The following is a 17,140-nucleotide window of genomic DNA, read 5'->3' as shown; positions in this document are numbered from 1 at the left end:
TGTGTGTGTGTGTGTGTGTGTGTGTGTGTGTGTTTTCAGGGCATCATGGGAACAAATACTGCACTGAGCTCCCAGTGAAAATGTCTTGAAATAACAGAAACCACAGGTGGAAATGAGGTTTAGATGATTAGAAGACAGGGATTTTTATGAATTCAACCTCATTATTAACGCAACAGAGTCAGTTGACATGTTTCAGATCAGATGATTCTGTCTATTTAATCAATCTGTAGCTTTAGGTTTTAAATTAAATAGATGAAGAAAAACAATTGTGAGCTCTTTCCTCAATTGCTGCAGTCAAAGATGAGGGTCTCTGCCCCAATCACGCTTGTCTGTGGACCTTTATTACTTTCACCTGTGTGAGTGGCTTCTGCAGGTAAAAACAGTTTGACTTGGAAGCTGTTCAGTGTTGACAGAAGCCACAGCCACCAGAGAGCTATTTTTTTTTGCCTTGAGTTATGCTGACCAACTCAAGCCCAGTGGTAAGTAGTTGTACTTACCAAGTTTAAAAGTATGTTGTGTATTTAGATACAGGAAAGAAATGCAGTGTTCAGATGAAATGGTGTTTGACATATTTATGTACAAATATACCTCACTGTGTTCATGTGACTTATAACATGCTGTAAATGGCATGGTGCCTTATGGTTTTGGGTAAAGAAAATTATTTCTTTACTCTTTTTCAATTAAAAGACATGTTAGAATGATGGAATCATTCCAATGATTTAAACCTGAATCTTTGTGTTAATTCTATTAAAGATTGACATGTTTAGAAAATTAAAGGTGCATTAAGTCAGCTGCTGCTGAAGCACATAGTTTGGCAGATATCTGAATGGAGTTTGGTACATAATTGTTAAACTTCTGATGCGTGTTTTTAATATTCAGGCCAAACTGTACTTGTCTATAATCGATGATGTAATCGAGAATATGAGGGAGCTCTTCTTGGATGAAGGACTGGAAGACCGTGTCCTGGATGATCTAAAACACGTGAGCTGTGTTTCACCTGATACGGTTGTATAATGCACAGTTGGAGTCCAGCTGTCAGTTACATCAAGTGATGGTGTTCCACACTGCACCAGGAAGACAGACTGTTGTGTCCTCTCCTGTGCAGCTCTGGGAGTCAAAGTTGATGCAGTCAAAAGCCTTGGAAGACTTTCGAAGACCTGACATGAACTCGTCCAACTTTGTGTTGCAGCTTGCAGGCAAATACAGTCGCACTGAGCAGGAACTCAGAGGTACAATGGCCAATGCTTTACTTAAACAGATATCTTTTTTTTTTTTTTAAATACCTTGAATTTTGAAAATGTTACTTTTTTTTACTAGCTTCAATAAATGGGGATAAACTTAAAAATAAACAAACTGAGACACTTTGATAATTACTAATTAAACAATCAATTTTTACAGCAAACAATAAAAATCTTGTACTTTTGTAAATGAAATAATACTGCTTGCAGCTTCAGTTGTCGTCCCAGCGAGTCAGAATATCCAGCGTTTCCCAGTGAAGGCAAGTGTCACCTCTGACACACGGCTTTTTGCATGAGGGACACAACTTATTTGTCTGACACAATAAACATGGCAGTACTTGAACATGTTGGCCTGTCCAAAGAACTGATTTCTTCTTTCCCCAAAATGCTTGATTGCAGAACACTTCAGAGACCATTGGGACATTCTCCCTCCCTGCTGGGTTGACCTACCCAGTGCAGATACCAGCAGGAGTCACTCTACAAACAGCCTCTGGTATTATTCCACATACTCTGCCATCAGCTGTATCATTAACTGGGACAAACTCATACTTTCTCCCTCTTTAGGTCAACTTTACAAGGTCAATGTTCCTGTCGTGGTCACTCAGGCCCCAGCAGCTCAGCTAGCAATAACCCATAAAACACAGAGGGAAGGTCCAGGCCCTCAGCTGGCTGAAGTCTCAGGCAGTAACACTTGTTCACAGGAGGTGGCACCATTGACTGTACCAACTCTGTTAAACACCAGTTTACCACCTGGTCAAGGGAGCAGCCTTCCCCAGCAGCCACCAGCCCCTGAGACCTCTCAGATCCAGCCAGCCCCATCTTCAGATTCAGTAGTCACACTGGAAGACGGTGAGCTGAGTCCACAGCCTGTGAGAATCAGCGCTCCCTCCTCCCCCTGCGGTGACATATTAGACTTCCAGACCAGCAAAGAGGACGCTCTTCCACACACCTCCCAGTTAGAGGACAGAGACATTGATGACATCCTCAAGGAAGTGATTCAGGAGGAGAGAGAAAAAGCCCTGAGGGCTAGGAATTTAGCTCCTCTGAAGATTTGCAACCAGCCTGAAACTGTTCTTGGGGTAATTTGGAGATTTTATATTAATACAGAGAAAGGACAAGGATGTCAGTAAAAGACACACTCTGCTGATTTGATGTATAAATTACTCTAGGGTCCCCAGGGAGAGAGGACCTCACCCTGGGAAAACAGGCCCGCAGATGAAAAAATTAAGAACGATAGCTTTGGAGCTTAGAGATGGTGCTGAGTAACACGTGACATTAGGCCTTTCTATTAATCACTAAGATGAATCATTTTTATAAGTTGCAGCTCTGATCAAGAGAAATAATGCTGCTATTGAGGTTGTAATTCTTTATTACAACAAATTTCTTTGGTGTTTGAGATTTCCTATGAATACACCTGACCCATGACCAGTTAAATATAAAGCAAATGCATTTATCACCAGAATTAAAAGCAAGTCCTGGTACTTTTTCAACCTGGGCCCTGATTTCACATTTGCAAAAAAGGATTGGAAAATATGCAGTCCAATGATAAATTGATTTCTTTTTATTGCTTTTAGTTTAAATGATTATTTGGTATGACTTGTGCTCAATGCCTGAAGCTGCTGTGCCACAGAAAGATAAAACAAAGTAACAGACTGTTTGTTCTCCAAGCTGGACCTGGGCTACAACTATGGCGAGCTGTCAGACATTGTTCAGTTGGATGGTCCTGCAGACAGCTCTGACATCGAAGAGGAAGAGCAAGCCCCTTTGGAAGAGAATGACTTTTTGGGGTTGATCAATGAGGAGGCAGTTAAGGCTCTGCAGGAAAGAGAAGGTAGCAGCAACGGTAGCAGCATGTCCTCCTGCAGTGATGGTGAGGGAGCTGATGAGCTTGCTAATGTTGTTGAGGAGGTACATGCATTTCTTTTTTTTTAGCTGTTTTAGGGTTGTCTTGAAGAGAATCTGCAGTTTAACTCAGCCTCTTCCACTTAAGGTATTTACCATGAACTGTAATGCAAATTTTCATAGCTGACATACTTTTGAGCAGGATCCACTGAATTCAGAGGACGATGTGACTGAGCAGGACATCCCAGATCTCTTTGACACAGAGAATGTAATTGTCTGCCAATATGACAAAGTAAGAACATGTTTTGTTTTTTTCTGGACTTTTATTTGCCTCTTAAAAAAAAATTCTGAACCCTGAATGTTCTCTAAATTGCAGATTCACCGTAGTAAGAACCGCTGGAAGTTCCTTTTGAAGGATGGAGTCATGTGTTATGGAGGAAGAGACTATGTGTTCTCTAAAGCTGTTGGCGAAGCAGAGTGGTAATGATTGCGTTCTCCTGAGCCCATCTGATAAGGATATTGACAGAAGCAATTTCAAAGAAAAAAATGGAGCATTTAGACTTCCTTAAGATGTTACTGAAATTGAAATAAGATACTTTAGTTTATTACTAATGAAAAGATGAGAACAGTGCAACTCATCCTAGATAAAATTAACCCAAAACATTTAAATCAATTTTTGCAAGAGTGCAAATTTATGTTATTTGTGAAATTAATAGAACAAACCATGATTTCTTAGGTGTTTTCTTCCATTGCTTTAATGTGCTATTTGACCTAAAATGCTAAGAGTCTCAAATGCACTTAACTGTAAAGGACAGCTGTTTTGCCTTGATGTCAAATAATTGTTTTCAAAGCAAATGTGCGACTTAATTGCCTCCTGTATATTAAATGAGCTGCTTGACAACATGAATGCTTCTCATTCTGAATTTTCTGTGTGGGGTTTTAATGAATTAGTCCACAATTTATGGGGGGGGGGGGGGGGGGGTGAAATGACTTTACCCCCCCCCCCCCTTCATTAACTGGCTAATAAAATGCACTCATATTTACTTAAAATGCACATTTGCAACTCAACTTGATGACTTGTTTGGACTAATGTCTTTTTCCAAGTATTCAAGAACTGAGAATGTAGTTATTAATTTGAAGTCTGCCCATCTCCAGAACTGTAGGTGGCAGTATGTTTTCATTGAGCTGGTTGCAATCAAACTTTCTTCCAGCTCACTTTCTTTGTCACAACCCAAAGTTACAAAGGGGCATTTGTGCAGAATTGCACTCCTTAAGCTGAGAAAACAGTTTGTCTCCTCTGTCCACAAATGGATTCTTTTGCCTCAACAACTGACTGTGTGCTCTCTCATCTCTTGGTTAAATATCACAATAGGACCTGCAGAACTCTCGGCACACTAACCCTGAATTGCAAATAAAACTCATTTCAGTTAATCTGAAATGGCAACATACACCTGTTTGACTTGTAGCTGTGTTTAGTCTGCCATTGTTTTTTCACAACAGGGCCTCTGTAATTTTGGACCTTATGTGGAGTAAATCTCATTTTAATTACCTCGGTATATTATTCTGACATTGAAATGGTCAACTGAGTAAGATTTCATTTATTTACATTTTGGGTTTGCCTATCAACTTCTAATGTGAGAATGTAATACTTTTATTGTACTGCTGACATTTGCAGTAGCCTAGAAAAGCTATCTACACTCTGAAAGTAAGTTTGTTTAGGCACTCAACAATAAGCGTTTGTCATTCTCCACAGTATTTGTTGAAAATAAAGCCTTTTGAAAAACTAGTAATTTTCAACAAGTTTTTAAAATGAAGTGCTTTATTGTTGTACTGCAAAGAATTTTTAACAGCAGCACCATTTAACATGAACCAGGCCATGGTGTTTACTGTGCTCCTGTGGTAGTTTTGGAATGCCAGAAAGCTTCTGGTTTACTAAGTCCAAGCAGGGAGCAACTGATGTTGCAAACCCTGGTTCGTCTAGAAAGACGGCTAACAATGCATTTAAGCTTAACATTTAAGAAACAGATTCTACTTGCAGGTATAAAATAGATGTCTAAGGAACATCCCGCAAAAGTAAATTGTTGTATGTAACTTGAACCAAAAAAACGAAGTGCCGTTAATTTTGTTCTTTCAGGTTCCTTTCTGAAAAATGCACTGTACTTAAGTTGAATCTTCCTCAAATTTGTAGCGCATCACCTGCTGCAACACCTTCAATTAGAGCGCCAACTGATGAATTTCTCAGCACAACCTCAGATGAAAACTGATGCGATGCATGAAATCTCTTCACCCTGAAGATGTGATTTAAAGAGTGATGGCAGCTGCTGTTCCCTTGTTAAGAAAATGGCCCCTCATTTTAATGTGGTTGGCATAAAAGCTGCACAATGAGGTTTTCTTGGGGTCGTCTTCTGAATACAGGTGAGGTGTGATGCAAGAGTCTGTGACCTGAAAAAGTCCAATCTGGCATGACAGCAGCCACAACGACGAAGCAGAAAGCACACATCTTTTCTGAATGCCCTGGTGAAGACACTGTCCAGGAAGGGGTTGCAGAGTGAATTGATGGGATAGAAGAAGATGAGGAGGAGCTTTGAATGTGACACACTAATGAGGGGCATCCGCAAAGCTGCTGAGATGGTGAAGAAGGAGATTGGCGGCATGCAAATAAAGTCAGTGAAAAGTAGCACAGACATGTGTTTAGCAACTTTATATCTCCATTCCGTGCAGAGTGTTCAGGATTGTGGACGCTGAGGTAAATGCAGACATAAAAATAACAGACCTTCAGGAAAGCGACAACATTGAAAATGAGCACCGCCATCACGTACACCTGATAACCCAGCGTGTCAATGTCCATTGGTAGGCACATGCTTACTTTGCTGTAGCTGCTGATCCCCACCAGAGGGAGCAGGGGAACCAGCAAAGAGAAGCCCCAGCCTGACACAATAATAGCTGTCACATGGGACATCCGCAGCCTCTTGTTGACATGCATGGCAATAGTGATGGTGTGCCAGCGCTCAAGGCTAATCACCATCATTGTATACACTGACAGCTCGCGAGCAAACACTGTAAGGAACCCTGCTATGCTGCATCCTGGCCCAGTTTGCCATTCAGTAGCATGATTGTAGTACTCATGATGGGAGTGGCGGTCAATGAGCATCAGGTACAACCCCATACACATGTCAGCCAGGACTAGGTTACACATGAGAAATCGTGAGATGGTTAGCTTATGTTGGCTAATGAGCAGGATAACCAGCACAGCAAGGTTACCAGAAACGGCAAAAACTGCTATGATCCAGGTGAGACAGCGCAGTGCTGGAAAGCCCAGGAGATCCTCACAAGGGTTGAAAGCATCTGGCTTTGGTGTGCACTTGATGAAGAGGTTGTTAAGACAATCCATTTCCAGATCTGGATACTGAAAGTTGAGGCCATTAAAGCTGATCCCACCATCTGCAATGGGCTCTCTGGAGAACACACAGATGCTAACATTATTATAGACATCCCAGAGAAACCGATCAAGGACACACCTGCTGATGGGACAGTAAGGACATAAAGAGTGGAGGCGAGTCAAAAAAGAAACTGGGGGATGCTTTTGTTTGCCCTGATAGGAGGGTACACTGAGTTTTATTACTTCAACTGATGTGTTTTCTGTGGCTTTTGGTCAGTAAGACTACGCTAAAACAAGGAGGCAGATTTTCACCAAATATGGTGGGTTCCTTGTAGAATGGGCTAAGGAAGAATATGGCGATAGAATAGAGTTCACCCTCTCAAATTCTATGTCCTCAGATACTAAGAGCATCATGATCCACTTCAGTAGTTTCATATTAGCCAGATATATTGTGGGCTGTGCAAGTTAGGGGAAGGATCCAAAAAAAAAAAAAACAGTTACGATATTTAGTGTCATGTATAGAGTTCTATATTTAATCAAGAGCCTAACTAAAAAAGCCTACATGATTTTCTCACAGTCCCTAAAAGGATATTGCAGTAACTTACATTTGTGTTTCTATGAAGTCACAAAGCAGCGTGAAGTTTCATAGAGCATTTTTCCTGAAAATACAAAAGGAAGTGAGAGGTTAGATCATACAGCCAGTCAATGAACATTATTACTGATTGATGATCTGCAGGTTTTAGATCACTGCGCCTCACATGCTAGAACCACTCATATGCACAGATTAGTTCTTAAATCGCTTGTATGAGTGATTCAAGAACAATCAAAATCTACCAGTGATGCAGACCTCTTTTAACAGCTGGGTGACTCACCTGTCGCTCATTAACGCAATTAAACTTTGTTGCTGACTAATGGAATTTATTCATGACTTTTAAGACATTTTAAGCCATAATACATTGACTTCCCTTTTGACTTGGTTATTATGGTGATAACAAGCTTACAGCTTGACTCCTCTTACCAAGCACTGAACAGACTAGAGAACTCAGCGTCTGTGTTGTATCAGCGCACAGCCACGGCAAAATGCAAGATGGAGCTTAATTAAGTCACTAACATTGGTTACAAGATCCAGGATTTAATAGTGTATGTGTGGGTGCATGCATGAGAGTGTGTGATGGTGTTTCCCAGCCAAAAGAAGCTTACAAGAGCTGAGGGGATGAGGATGCAGCCTAGTAAAATACAATATATAAGTAGAAGTTCATGTGAATCAACATTAGAGGGACAAAGGTTTTTACTGATGTTGTCGCATAATGCTGCAAGCATCAAGCCAGTATCCAGAGACACCGGCATTCCCAGTTACACCAGTACCCTCTCACCAGTCCGTTTTAACTGTGTCCTCTCAGCCCTTCATGTCCCTGTAAGAGATCTCAAGGATCTGCTGAGACATTTTTGGCATTCTATTTCATCCATCCATCCTTCCATCCATCCATCCCTCCCTCCATGTTCTCCCTCTTCTCCTGTTGAGGGTGGTGGGGGTGGAGCCTATCCCAGCAGCCTTCCCCCTGGACAGGTCACCAGTCCATGGCAGGGCCAACACATAGAGACAGACAACCATTGGCTCTCCCAGCCACGCCTACGGTCAATTTAGAGTCTGGATTAACCTGCTCCCCTCTTGATGTCTTTGGACTGTGGAGGAAGCTGGAGTACCAGAGAGAACCCAGCAGGAACAGGGAGAACATGGAGACTCACCCAGAAAGACCCCGTGCTGCAGCCGGGGCTCCACCCACAACCTTCTTGCTGGGGGCCACAGTGAGGACCACTGCTCCACCAGGCCACCCCATTCCATTTCATGTAAAATGACTTTATATTCACATTCTCCGACATCCTCCTCCATACACCTGTTTGTCCCCTCTGCCTGTCTCACCACCATGGGGAGCAGAGCAGCTGAATGTTCTGCTCCTTCTTTTGAATTCATTATCACCCCAACTCAGAAACACTGACTCATTCTCCCATTTCAAATCACAACTCAAAACAAATCGGTTTAAAATTGCCTACTGCACATGACACTTTATGTACTGTTCTGCCTGTATTTGATGTTTTTACTCTTGATTTTATTGCTGCTGCCTTTTTTATGTATTTTATGTATGGTGTCCCAGAGTGCTGAGAAAGGTGCCTTTAAATAAAATGTATTATTGTTACATTTGAACTCCATTTTTCAAACTAAAAGTATCAATACTACACCTCACAAACACAAAACCTACAAGGAAGACCTTTGGTGTTTCCTGTGTGTCAGTGAACACCACACTAATTCATAACCAGGATAGGGGGATGTTTCTTATCTGCAGTGAGAGACCTTGTGAGTGATTATCCTGTGCAGATCTAGCTATTTGCTTTCTAATCTGTATTCAGCAGTCCCACCCGCTTTGTTGTTTACACAGACAGACTGTCACCATGGTGTTATTTTTCATAAAATAACAAGATAATACAAACAAAAATGTACGGTATCTTACCTCATAGAACCAGTTAAAGTACATTACAAATGCACAATCTTCATGTGTCATTGAAATTGTATTTTAATTTTTGGTGCATGGCACTGTTACTTCAACTAGCACTAACTGATTCCTTGGCATACATAGATATGCTATGGTGTATTATCAGAAAATTTGACAAATGTGGTAGCAAACCTTTGCTGATTTACACATCCAGCAGATGTGGACAACAAGATCATTCAGTCATGTGGCCAAGTGTCACATGGAAGCCCCTTATACTCTCTGCTTGTGGCTCTGTTTTGGTCTCCACCAGTCTTGAAACTCATGGATATTAATGAGGGTAAAGGCTAAAAGCATAGATTATAGTCTGAGAAACAATAATGTCAATGACTGAATTGTTTCTCAACTACAATGAAGTGTGCTGTTAACCTGCATGTAATTAATGTTTGCTTAAGGGTTCACTGGTGGTTGGTTTAAAATGAACAAGTTAGGGTTGGGGTTCACGTGCAGTGTGATGTGTAATATAGCTTACAGTTGCATGATCAAAACATCTGACTTCTTCTTCCACCACTGATTTACAAGCTGACTGCCTCCAGTTATAACACCATATTCTTCGGGTTTACTGGAACAGGAATTACTTACAGGGAAGTTGGACCTGAGGCTCCTTCAAAAGCATCCTCTTGAATGTTACTCAGATATCTGTTGTCTCTCAAAATTCGACAAAAATAAAGACTTCAACTATAACACAAGTGACCTCCAATCCAAACTGTACAAACAAAAGACCTACACAAAAACAGAATAATCATCTAAGCTGACATACTAACAGTCAACAATGCCCAACAGTGTTTTCCATTTACTTTTTGTTTTCTCAACTTGACACCCAGGAAGATGAGCATTATTTTTAGACTGTAGTGTGTCTGCTTATATCTCGTTGCCATCAGCATTCAACACGGAGCAGAGAAAGAAAACAACAGGGCTTCCAATCTTTGTTTAGTCTTATATAACATTTGTTTACTAGTACACTCTGTTTTTATAATTCGAAAAGATATTTAAACCTGAACAACATGCCTACCAGCAACACACTGTTCGTGTGGCTGCGCATGAGAGAAAAATGTAGATTACCAAATGCTTACAGAGAGGTGAGCTTGGTTCCATCGAAGGCATGAGATTTTATTTCCTTGAAGCCGTTTCTAACCAGGTTCCTGTTAAAGACACAATACTGTTTCTTTATTTTGCTGCAAAAGGCACTTATGTCAGAAAACTGAAAACACAGATTACATAAGCAGATGTAGAAACATAACATTGAATATAAAAATAAATATTACTATTGATAAAGTAGAAAAACTCTTGTTCTCACATTTCAACAGACTCCAGTGTGATACCCTGGAAAGAATTGGCAGAAATGATGTCGATCCTCACATTTTCTGACATTTCTCTGTGCGCAGAGGTTAACGTTCACTCATGGGTCACCATATCACTTCGACTAAATTATGTCATTTCATAGAAAGACGAGCAGCCTGAATGAACTGACATTGACAAAAATATAACTGGTAACAACTTGGGCCCCACTTATGGGATAAGTGTGGTTCATTTTATAAAATGAACCACACTTAGACTAAAATGGGGGAATAAACTGACTTACACATATTCTAGTTTAGGCAGATCAGTGAAGGCAACTCTTTCAATCACCCTCAGACTGTTGATTTTCCGCACCGAACTGTGGGAATCGCTGTGAAAATAACATCACTAATCACCCTTCATACATTGGAGAGCAACAGATTTGTAATTGAGAGATTATACCAATGAAATTCCAAACACCCATCTATTCAAATGAAGGATTGCCTTGAATAAACAGTTTGAATGTGACATGTGTTCATGGCATGGCTTACATCTGAGCCAGGCTGTGGATGGAGAAGAAGGCATGTCTCTGGATCTGTGTGATGCAGTCACTCTGGGAAACCTCCCTGTAGCACAAAGACACGACGTTTGTATGTTAAGCATGAACAAGTGGATTGGTTTCTTGGTTGTGGTTAGAAATAGGACAGTGATGATTAATATTAAGACACAACTCTTCGGGGAATTAAAAAACTACTCCAAAGAGCAACAATTCATACTTCACTCACTCACTCACTCACTCACTCACACACACACACACACACACACACACACACACACACACACACACACACAGCACCTCATACTTGGAAAAACTCCCAACATCCTTCTCATACATCATGGATACATATGGGCCAAGAAGTCTAAGTGAAGATGTTTGAAAAGGAGGACAACACAAAGACATTCAGAGGCAAACAAAGTCACAAAGACTTCTTGATTGGTCCTTGAAGGCATCAGTTTCTCATGGAGGAATGGCTGACTGCTCAGAGCTGCTCTCCACCTTTGTTTTGTAATAATGTTGTCAATTTAGACTCCTCTATTCTTCTGTTATCAGCCAGACTGGCGCAGTGATTTGACGCAGCACCTCCAAAGCTCCATTGGAACTTGGGTCAATAGAACCAAATGTTTGTTGAGGACTAGAAGAGCGACTGCTGCTCCTGATGATGAAGAGGAGGAGGATTCCTGCTGGACACACCAGCATCCTGGACCTGAGCTAGCTGATGCTAACACTACCAGCCATTGGGCTAAGCTAACTAGCCTGGACCTGAGCTAACTGATGCTAACTCTTCCCAACCACTGGGCTAAGCTAACTAGCCTGGACCTGAGCTCGCTGATGCTAACACTTCCCACCCCCTACCAGCCATTGGGCTAAGCTAACTAGCCTGGACCTGAGCTAGCTGATGCTAACTCTTCCCAACCACTGGACTAAGCTAACTAGTGTCAGTCTCAGCTCCAGCAAAGAGGGTTTCTGTCCACATGTCCTGCTCAGAAGGCAATGGAAAATTCGAGTTTTTTCCCCAAAAAAGGGCTGTGTTCCTTTAAACTCCTACAAAACTATCATCTTTTCAGAGAAGGATTAGAATTTTGAAACATTTGAACTTCATGAACAAATCATATTTAAGTACTGTTGGTATCTCAGACTGTTAAGGCTCATCCCCGAGGAGGAGAGCAAAGTCAAACACTAGTTAAACTTGTAAATGATTTCGCCATAGGCAAGCAGACATTTTGTATCTTCATCAAGCTGGATGTGATAAGTTAATTAAAATGGTGAACTAGATTCAGTAAGATGAACATTTGGCTTGAAGACACAGTATTTAGTAGCTGTAAACATGATAAAGCGGAGACCGAATCAGCTATTAATTCTCCCACTTAAAGACTAGAAAACGAAAAGAGATTATGCAGTGCTTTTGTGCCTGTTTTTATTTCACAAAATATCACATTCATTTCTAACTGGATTTAGCAGGAAGTGGCTGGCCAGGGAACCAGTGAGGCCAAGACTTAGCTGATAACATTTCTGTTGTAAAAAGCTTTTACATGACCTTCAGCATTTTTATATGGGACAAACACGGAATTTATTTTCAATGTACACAGCTACACTAGGACTTTTTTATTCCAAGTGTGCATCAATATCACATCTATGACAGAGAAAAATGGATTAAGGGTACTCAAGCATTTCTGTCTAATCTAAATCTGTCTGTGTGGAACGTGGTGACGCAAAAGGGTGATGCCATCGGAAGAAAATCCAGAGCAAGACATCAAGTGAAGAATAATTATGTTATGAAGTCATGAATAGTCATCAACACATGTTCGCCCTCTGCTGTTGCTGTTGCTGAACCTGGTCAAGATCAAAGTCTCAAAAACACCTGATGCAATCGCTCTGTTTTTACTTATTTAAATTTTTACATTATGGTCATCTCAGAGGTAAATGTCATTTTTAAGAGTTTGCGTATTATATTTCATTATAAATGTACACCAATTTCCAAGCTGTTTTTGAAAGTCTAGACAGTTGTGCAGCCTGCATGCACAAAGCCAATTCTGACCGTATTTCATCACTGAATGAATCTTTATTTTGAAAATGTAATAACAACAATAATGATAAAGAAGAGATTAATGTAACCAGGAATGGTACAGAAGCTGAGAACTGTGCTTTGCATTATTTTTAATGCCGTTTTCTCAAGAGGAATGAACCAAATCTCAAATTAAACTTGTGATCTCAAGATATTGACCGGATAAAAATAATGGCGAGTGTGTCGTTCTCAGTAAGCCGTCATAAAATTGACAGAGTAAAATATATTAAAACACAAGAAGAGAAAAAAGGAGAATATTGTTTACTTTAAATGAATATCCAAATTATACAACCTGATACAATTCATAAACACATATGAATAGATATTCAGTTGCAAGATACCCTAAAAAGCTACCATTAATTTAACAATGACTATCATAACCAAAAAAGACTTTTTTACTAAATCAGACTGTGATTTCAAGTCACAGCAGTTCGTCAGAGGCCTGGCAGCTGCGGTGCCTCCTGTCTGGAGTCCAACACTTGTTTTGTTCTGAAGACTTCAACCTCAGATTAGTGAGATATTTTTCGTTCTCAGACCTGTGAGGAAAAACACGACCAACTTACATCCTTGTCACGTTGATCAGCTCTCTGAAGACGTGACTGGGAACTCGCTTCAAGGGTAGCTGCGTCAGTCTTCTGTGGGAGAATGAAGTTAACGCCACATTTCAACTTTATTCAAGGAAGTCAAGACAAAATGAGTCATTCGATTTTCTATACATTTTCATTTTTTTTTCCACTATCACAGCAGGAAGTTTTTTTCATGGACAAATTTGAAACTGCTTCAACAAGGCCGGGGATGGAGGGTCACTCATGAAGCCCTGGACCGACAACTAAAATACCAATGTACCAATACTACAGGGTTACTCACAGTCGGGATGTCGTTGCCCCAGAGGCCAGCTGAGAGTCCCTGCTGCACGGGAAAGTGTCGGAGCTGCAGCGGCAGATAAGCGGGCAGCTGTACGCCCAGCAAGAGCGCGCATTCAGTACACCGGACAGCGCGACCAGGACTCAGAGCGCCCTGGGAATCATGGGAGACACCGGGCCACTCGACCACAGATATGACATAATTTTTTTTTTTAGAAATATCGTAAATGCTGAGGCGAAATGTTGCTCTGAAGAGCTTCTGTCTTCTATACCTGGTTAAACGCTGAAGTTCCTGTCTTCACCGGCGCTATTACTGTTTATAGCCGCTGCTGCCTTTATGGACCGTCGTAATTGCGAGTTCAGCGCCGAGGACGAGCGGAATTTTCTTTGACAGCTGAGGAGATGTGACGTTTGGTAGGCGGTTCACTTGTGGGTAATTGTCGAGTTTATCAATAAACAGAGGTAACGCCTGAGTTTTCTTTATGTCGATGGTTTTTATTCCTCCAAATGAGCAACCTGGTCAGGCTTACTTTAGGCTTTGAGAGGCATTTAATTTTAAAACATGTGAACAGCTTAATAATCAACTGGCCACGTAACATTGACATTTCCCCACATTAAACATTGAAAAGAACATCAACAATACCAACAACAAATTCTAGTCATTTCATCACTTTTTGGGTAGAATATCACTTTAAGAGGAAACTCAAGAGACTTTTTTTTATAATAAATGATTCATAATAGATATATAATGCTGCTCCAGAAAGAGATAACCCAAACAGAGTTTTGTTGTGCACTTGTATACTGTGGAAATAAAGTTGTATTCTATTCTATAGTGTTCTTTGTTTTTAATGATTGCATGTCAGTCTGCAAATGCAGCATAGAGCAAAAGGTACAAATGATGTTTTTTTTTAACAGCTTTGAACCCTGGCAACACAAATTCAGATATATGTTGCCATTGTCTCCTTTAAACACTGACTAGCAAGTGCTACAGCCTCAATGGATGCCTCTGTTTGCTGTTCACTGGAAGGGGGCCAGTTGACCTAAAGGAAGCTGAATAGAAGTCAAGTTGGATTTTCAACCAAAACCTCTTTGCTGCAACAATTACAGCAACAGCGTCATTTACACAACTTTGTCCAACAAAAACCTGACTCTCCTCCACTGTGTCCCAGTTACAGTCCTCTCATCCTCCTGCCAGTCTGAGAACGTCTTCAGAACAGGTGTGTGGGTGTGCGCGCGCGCACACACACGCACGCACGCACGCACGCACGCACACACACACACACACACACACACACACACACACACACACACACACACACACACAACTCTGTTCCCTGGAGAGGGAGGTTACCAACTCTGAGTCCCAGTATGTCTAAGTATGACAGGCGGACTCCTCGACGTCTCCTCCTCCAGCTCACCTCCATGCTATGCATCCCATCACACTTAGGTCACACAACAGGAGGAAGGCAGCAGGGTGGAGCAGTGGTCCTCCCTGTGGCCCCCCAGCAAGAAGGTTATGGGTGGAGCCCCGGCTGCAGCACGGGGTCTTTCTGGGTGAGTCTCCATGTTCTCCCTGATCCTGCTGGGTTCTCTCTGGTACTCCAGCTTCCTCCACAGTCCAAAGACATCAAGAGGAGACCAGGTTAATCCAGACTCTAAATTGACCGTAGGCGTGGCTGGGAGAGCCAATGGTTGTCTGTCTCTCTGTGTTGGCCCTGCCATGAACTGGTGACCTGTCCAGGGGGAAGGCTGCTGGGATAGGCTCCACCCCCACCACCCTCAACAGGAGAAGAGGGGGAAATCAGATGGAGCTTTTCATTATAAAGATACTCCAAGAAAACCACCACACGTTGTCATTTTAACAGGATAAGAGGTAGAAAATGGATGCATGGAGGGATAATAGGAGGAGATATTTGAGAAAAAAAAAACCCACAGTAATTGAAAAAAATTCCACTTTGGTTAATACATTGAAATTACAAGAGGAATCATTAAGTGCACTGGATCTATTTCCACTCAAGGCAGGTAAGATTAATGGAGTTTAAAGTGAGGAAACAAGCAACTAATCTCACACAGTTCACGATGATCACTTGTTCCATCATACATTTCGTAACCCTCCTCTAAAAATACTTTTATTCCTATTATGAAAATTCACTCAGATTTTCTCCTTTTAATTTGAATGTTTTTTGTGTTTTAAGGCGATCACCCCAAAATTTGTTTAGTGAGAGAATGAGTCCTCCCCAGGTCAGCTGTGTTGTTCAGGTGGGATCTCACTCATGGGATTGTTCTTCCTTCTGAGTGGGCAGCTGTTGGCCTGACAGCATCCTGCAGGTTGTCAGAGCACAGGAGCACACAGCCTGGTAAGTGGGTTCAGGTTAGCATGAACACAACATAAAACACAAACACCACCACATCTGGGAAACACAATCCACAAACATCAGCAAACACATTTGGAAGCAGTGAATGTGCAGGTGGTATAACCTTGATAATGGCTGCACTCAGTTTCGGTACTCAGGTCCAACCTCCCACACTGGCTTACCTTATGACTTGTGAGTTGAGTGTCGCAGCTTTTCCTGCTTTGACAAGTCAGAAAAGGGTCAATTGGTGTCAAATGCTATTATTGTACAATCTCCACACAATGTGACATTTCTGGGAGGGATTGCAAGAGTGACCACACATCAGTGTGGCATTTGAAGTCATTGGCAATAGGGCCACTGAATGTGTTTACAGAGTGGCTTTGTTTTATTTCTCAGGGAGCTGCAGCTCGGCAGCAAACAGCAACTCCTCCATCAGCGTCTGAACAGTCGAACAGGGCTGCTCAAACCTCTGTAAGGACACTTGCATTAAACCAATATAATTTCCTGTCTTATTACTTTACTTTTAAAACTCATGCAGATGGATGTGGATCTCTATATCCTGTTACCATTATGTCAGTAATTCCTTGACGGAATTTCCTCAAATTGGATACAAATGTTCACTGGGACTCAAGAATTAACTGGTGGTTAAAGGTCAAATATCAAGTCAATGTTTCTTGCCTAAACACTGGAATTAACTCACTAACCCTTTTGAAAAATCACACACAAATGTCCAGAAACATGAACTTATGTAAAATGATATTAGATATGAGATATCATGTTATAGGTCAAAAGAAAATTTCAATATGACATAGTGATGTTCAGAAGAAAACATTTCTTCTTGCCACTTTCACTATCACTTCAGCTCTGGTTCCTCTGGACCACTGACAAAAATTTTTTTTAGCTTTTAAAAGAAGTCTTGATGGTTTAGAGGAACCCAAAAAATTGAAAGGGCAGCGTGCAGAGTTTCCCTTTCTTAAGACAAAATTACACCGCATCATGGATGTCTAAGAAATTAA

At 41.2% G+C, this 17,140-nt stretch overlaps 1 protein-coding gene and 1 pseudogene across 3 annotated transcripts; one reads left to right on the top strand and one right to left on the bottom strand.

Annotated features, from left to right (window-relative positions):
- Positions 1-285: 285 nt before the first annotated feature.
- Positions 286-3,981, top strand: gtf2a1l (general transcription factor IIA, 1-like). 2 transcript variants are annotated; one of them, XR_015109389.1, is made up of 9 exons: positions 286-479; positions 880-981; positions 1,106-1,229; positions 1,449-1,498; positions 1,638-1,731; positions 1,803-2,317; positions 2,907-3,108; positions 3,283-3,372; positions 3,457-3,981. XR_015109389.1 is itself a non-coding variant. In XM_086180288.1 (9 exons), the coding sequence occupies exons 1-9, from the start codon at positions 456-458 to the stop codon at positions 3,562-3,564; spliced, it is 1,347 nt and encodes a 448-aa protein (XP_086036414.1). In that variant the 5' UTR covers positions 288-455; the 3' UTR covers positions 3,565-3,981. The 2 variants fall into 2 exon arrangements, 1 of the variants encoding a protein (XP_086036414.1); XM_086180288.1 differs by having other exon boundaries at positions 288-479; positions 2,907-3,146.
- Positions 3,982-4,404: 423 nt separating this feature from the next.
- LOC147248042 (lutropin-choriogonadotropic hormone receptor-like) lies at positions 4,405-14,101 on the bottom strand (annotated as a pseudogene). The gene is made up of 9 exons (XR_015109366.1): positions 13,775-14,101; positions 13,471-13,542; positions 10,835-10,909; positions 10,551-10,674; positions 10,483-10,502; positions 10,303-10,380; positions 10,079-10,147; positions 7,065-7,118; positions 4,405-6,535 (listed from the first exon to the last, which is right to left on the bottom strand). The product of XR_015109366.1 is annotated as a lutropin-choriogonadotropic hormone receptor-like (transcript).
- Between the last annotated feature and the right edge of the window lie 3,039 nt (positions 14,102-17,140).

Source organism: Aulostomus chinensis, chromosome 16, assembly GCF_037954235.1.
Source record: "Aulostomus chinensis isolate RoL2024-O1b breed Wild chromosome 16, RoL_Achi_v1.0, whole genome shotgun sequence".
NCBI classification, from domain to species: domain Eukaryota; kingdom Metazoa; phylum Chordata; class Actinopteri; order Syngnathiformes; family Aulostomidae; genus Aulostomus; species Aulostomus chinensis.
This window is presented reverse-complemented; position numbering and strand designations above follow the sequence as displayed.

Excerpts from the sequence above, each read along its gene's own strand:
- gtf2a1l (XM_086180288.1), top strand. The coding sequence starts at position 456 with ATGCTGACCAACTCAAGCCCAGTG. Across the intron at positions 480-879 it reads TGACCAACTCAAGCCCAGTG|GCCAAACTGTACTTGTCTAT; the intron begins GTAAGTAGTTGT and ends TTTAATATTCAG. Across the intron at positions 2,318-2,906 it reads AGCCTGAAACTGTTCTTGGG|CTGGACCTGGGCTACAACTA; the intron begins GTAATTTGGAGA and ends TTGTTCTCCAAG.